Here is a 5,000-nt window from a genome sequence, read left to right as displayed (position 1 = left end):
CATGACGCAACATCGGGATCTGCTTAGAGTTGAAGCGCACACACAATCATGAAGTATTATGTCTGTAACGGCACTAGCTCCAGAGCTGCAGGGTTCCAAATTCAGCCTAAACCCACACTTAATGATGGATTTCTGGAAAAATGTTATTTGGGCTAGGTTGCGCTATCCAGAAGGTGGAGAAAACACTTTCCCCGTCCCACTAACTTTTAGCCAGTGCCGCTAGTGTCATAGACTGCCCATCCTGACTACCAGTTAGGTCATTAGGTGCCCCATCCGCAACGGGTTAATGTTAATGAATTTTTAACTCTACGGAATGTCATATTAGGGCATTGGTCTTTTGCATCATCTAGTAAGAGACTGAGCCAATGACTTCATTTTTTTCAGTATGTTAGTATTCCCCAAGTATTATCTTCAACAAATGAAAAAAATCATAGGCCAGGGGATGAAAAATTACGAGTTCATACCTTGGTCTAGTCTTAACAACTGTCACTAACATATTTGGAGAGAAACTTTCACTTTGAAGAAAAAAGTAATGTAAGCACAATATGGTTCTTATAACTGTAGGAATTCTATAACATATTGAAGGATAGTGAAGACTCCTCTTAGGCAAAATACTCCCAACGTATTTGCATTAAACTAATTCATCTTCCAGATTAGATTTTCAGCCACTTCCAAACTATCAAGAAAATTTGATTGCCTACATATAAATCAATAAACATTCAAACTTAAAAGAAACAAATGGATTCTACAGAACACTGCAGAATATACACTGAATATGATATCAAAGGATACAAAGCTTATAATCGCCTTGAAAGGCATACGACAGCTTAACAAAGAATGGAGCTTTTGGATTTTGGTTGCTGTTAAGAATGTTCATTACATCCTTCTCTCTGGTCACCTGCTGGACTTTTTTCTCTCGAATAATTAACTCCTTCTCACAGACCTTAACTGTAAAAAAAAAAGAAAAAGGATAGAATTATTTCACAAATCATCAGGTATTCATAAAGCAGTCAAAATAATCAGGCTCTACCAGTACAGTCACATTCCACATTCTAATGCACTTCGATAACAAGAAATACTGCCCAGTACTTGGTAATAAGTAAAAAAATATTTCTGAATGTCATATCTGCTTGACTATAGGAAGGATTCAGATATGCCCAATGATTAATCTCACTTGGATAATCTCATTCCAGATAGCATCATAGAGGTTAGGAAGAAAATTTTTGAGAAACTGTTGCATGAACATATTTTTAACCTTCAACAAATGACTGATGATAAATGAGTGATATATGGTATAGTTATAAAAAGTCAAATGTATAACATTTCTAACACCCAATGAACTGACAACCTGAATGTCATTTACCAACACTGTTTATTTTTCCAGCAAGCATACTCCAACACAGGCAATTTCACACAAATGGATGGTTATTTTTTATCATATGTCTTAAGTTGCTTTTTGTCCTCCCATAAAACTGATACTTCTTTCAGATTTAAAAACTTAATGAGCTGATATGGACTCTACACTACAATTTTAATTGATTAAGGTATTGAGACATATATAAAAGGCTAAAGAAGCATACTTCATCAATGTTTTCAGGCAAACTGATGACTTTTTTCCATATTGATCATTCATAACTGCAGGAATCATTAATTTCACGTAGTGAAATTCCTAACCCCTACTGTCCTAATCACAAAAATGGGCAGTCGGTCCTATTCACCACAATCATGCAGGTGCTGTCAAGTGCTGGTAGTATTTTATTCCACATTTTTTTCTATGAGTAAGACATATGGACTGCCTACTAATATTTCTGGTAGTTAGGCAAATTTCCTCCAGCCATCTGCCATCAGCCATCTTATCACATTGCCCTTTGTAGGCCCACCTCTCCCTCAGCAAATCCCTGTATTTTTTTCTTTTTTCTTTGTGAAGGTGTGAGAGTAATTCTGGTACTATATTTCACATTTCATACATGGAAATACATACATACCACCCATACCCTCTTACCACACCATACTCTCACATCACAGACAGTATAGTTACCTTATGGTATATCATTGTCTTTATACAATATATTTTCTATGAAATAGCATGCTCTTTTCATGTTTTATTTGCATGTTATATTTGCATTTCCTATAGCCACCCACTATATACTATATCAGCCCCATATCCCCAAGCCCCTGTTATGCTGTCCTCTTCCTCAACCAATCGTTCAGGCAGGTACCCTGCCCCTTTCGTTTTGTAAATGGAACACAGTGTGTGTGAAAAAGCAACTCTCATACTGTGTGACATACTTCATGCAGGCAAACACCCTCTTTCCTTTCTTCTCCCTTTCACTCTTTTCCCACACCATAGCATTACATAACAGTTGCCTTTAAATGTGCAATGATTTGCATGATTTATTCTCATGTGTATAATATGCATGTTAACTTACTCCCATTTCCTTTAATATGTGAGGGGTAACTGAGATGGTTTCTTAAACTGTGAGAAGTAACTGCAATACTGCAATAACTTTTTCAACATCCATGCTTCACTGTGCAGTATGTATTAACCCGTTGCCAACGGAGGATAGATTTGCTTACACAGGCTCCAAGATGAGTTTTATTTCTGATAGAGGCAGCTTCTGCAACACAATTTTATTTTTTCCCACTCCCTTTTAGTCACTCATTGTAGAGCTAGAGACATTTTTGTGTTTTGTTTTTTGTGTGTTTTATTGTTTTTAGAAATTTATATCTGTCATATCACAGGCTCCATCAATTCTGCAGTTGACTAAAATTGTAGTTCAGGGTCCATATCAACTCATCTTTTTTTCTTTATTCTCACTCAATGTGATAGAAGTATTACTGTTTTAGGGGGGGACAAAAAGCAACTTTATTTTTTAGTATTTGTGTGCTGTCATGAACGAACACGAAACTTATAACCATCCAAAATGAAATGGTAGGGAAGAGGAAGGAAACTTGTGTTTTTGACAGTGAGTGCCACAATAAAAGGCATCCCTACTGGCACAGGGGCACATAGTAGGCATTGAGCATGATGTGAGTCACCTTCCTCCTCTCGTTCTGCCTGCACATCTTTCATCTGCGGTACTTTAGAGCAAGAGGTCGGCAACCTGCTATGTGCCATCCCTCTATAGAGATAGTAGTTTCTAGAGACCGTAGATGGGTGCCATTCAAGGCTCTCTCTCCTGCTGGTGCTAGAAGAAAGTGGTGCCATCTAGGTTTTGGAAGTGAGTTGAAACCCATTTTGCTTAATATTATGGCAGTAATAATAATTATGACTGCAATTGTCAGCATCACTCACTCATTACTCATAGCACAATAAAATAACATAGTGATCCAAAATCCCCAAACGTCATGACGCCCATTGTCAAGCAAGAGCTCCTGCGTCATGAATGACGAAAAAACACGTCATCTGTCGTTAACGGTTTAAATACATGGTTTTGAAATTTAAATTTTCTGGTGTGTAAATTGAAGCTCTTAAGGGGAGCGACAGCGGATATTTTTTGACAAATATTTTTTAAATTCACAAAAAAAAAAAAATTCTCTCATGATGCCGGGGACACCGTGAGGTATCATGTAGTAAAGTTTGTTTTTTAAAATTTAAATCTCCAAGCCATGAGGCGGGCATTTAACCCATTCACGTCAGGGCCATTCCGGCTTTGCACGGTCGCAATACCGGGGTTCTCGAACGCATAAGCCTAACGCCTCGAGATTCTCAGACGCACAAGCCGCAAGCCTGGGCTGCCCCCCGCCTTACCCGAGCGCGCGGCTTCCCCTCATAGCTCGTCCCGGGTGTCTGACGCGAAAACCACAATACGTGCTATCACCTCAACCGGCTCCAATGGGTTAAACAGCTGGCGGTGATGCCATATAGAGTGGTTCATGCACCACCACATGCGCTATGAACAATTGCCAATAAATGCTTAATATCACCTCCCCAAAAGCTTTATTTTTGGTAAATTTCATCACTTGACACTCGGTGGTGGTGGTGGAGGCACGCGCATCCCCTCTCACAGGCCGGCTTTGTCAGTGTACCTCAGCCATTCTCAGGGAAAGGTACAATTCACCTAGAGAGCCATTTTTTCAATGTCCTGCAGGAAATATTCCCTTCAGAGATGACTTAAAGGGGGGGACCAGATACCTTAGCTACTAAAGGATGAACACTAAGTATAAGCAACATTTTGTAAAAATTTCATGCCAATCAAAGCAGTACAACAAAATGAGAAAAAAAATTCAGGAGCCATTTCTCGAAAACATGCATTTTTCACTTTTAAAAAGATCACAAATTTAAAAAAAAATCTGATAGTCCATTGTAATACATCCTTAACCCACTCACGCCGGATGACGTGCTGACACGTTTCGTGGTTTTCGCGTCCGACGCCGCCGACGAGATATCTGGCCAAGGCCGGCGCTCGGCGTGAGCGAGCGGGCAGCCCAGGCTCGCGGCCCGTGCGCCCGAGAATCTCGAAGCGTTCGGATGATGCGTTCGAAAACCTCGGTATAGCGACCGTGCAAAGCCGGAATGGCCCCGGCGTGAATGGGTTAAAAAGTACAACTACAGAATTATTTTTTGTGTGGAGGAAATTTTGAAAAAAAAAAAATTTAACTAAAGAATTTTTTTTAATTTCCTCTAGACAAAATGAAGACATATAAACAAAGTTTCTATACTATTTTTTTTAAGTCGATTAACATAAAAATAAAAGCTGTGAAACAAAAAATAAAGATTTCAGATTGTTTCAGAATCCCATTCCATTTCACCCCAATTTCATGAAATTCACAGAATCACATTGATGAACAAACAGTAACAAACAACATACCTAAATTTCAAATCCATAGGAGGTACCAAATGCCTAGGAGGTCCCCCCCCCCCCAATGCTCCCCTTAAAAAGACAGAGACCAATATTGGGCTTGTGAAATTTGATGAATCATAATCCTAAGTGCAGTGAAAGCTTTGCAGAATTTCTGGGTTTAGGTCCATTTGAGGCAATTAAAAAAAATGCAGCAAT

The 5,000-nt window shown here is 39.0% G+C and overlaps 2 protein-coding genes across 3 annotated transcripts in view; one reads left to right on the top strand and one right to left on the bottom strand.

Moving 5' to 3' along the window:
* Nucleotides 1-5,000, top strand: part of LOC122258339 (M13 family metallopeptidase neprilysin 3) — a 221,904-nt gene that overhangs the window by 31,601 nt on the left and 185,303 nt on the right. The window lies entirely within an intron of this gene.
* Nucleotides 1-5,000, bottom strand: part of Pdk1 (Phosphoinositide-dependent kinase 1) — a 35,769-nt gene that overhangs the window by 19,012 nt on the left and 11,757 nt on the right. For both annotated transcript variants that reach the window (XM_043024199.2, XM_043024198.2), the window contains exon 6: nt 793-948. In XM_043024199.2, the coding sequence (XP_042880133.2) occupies nt 793-948 (156 nt within the window). The remainder of the gene's footprint in view (nt 1-792; nt 949-5,000) is intronic.

This window comes from Penaeus japonicus, unplaced genomic scaffold, assembly GCF_977035675.1.
Source record: "Penaeus japonicus unplaced genomic scaffold, GWHDUDI00000001_assembly GWHDUDI00000023, whole genome shotgun sequence".
Taxonomy (NCBI): domain Eukaryota; kingdom Metazoa; phylum Arthropoda; class Malacostraca; order Decapoda; family Penaeidae; genus Penaeus; species Penaeus japonicus.
The sequence above is the reverse complement of the archived record's forward strand: the minus strand, read 5'-3'. Positions and strand labels throughout refer to the sequence as shown.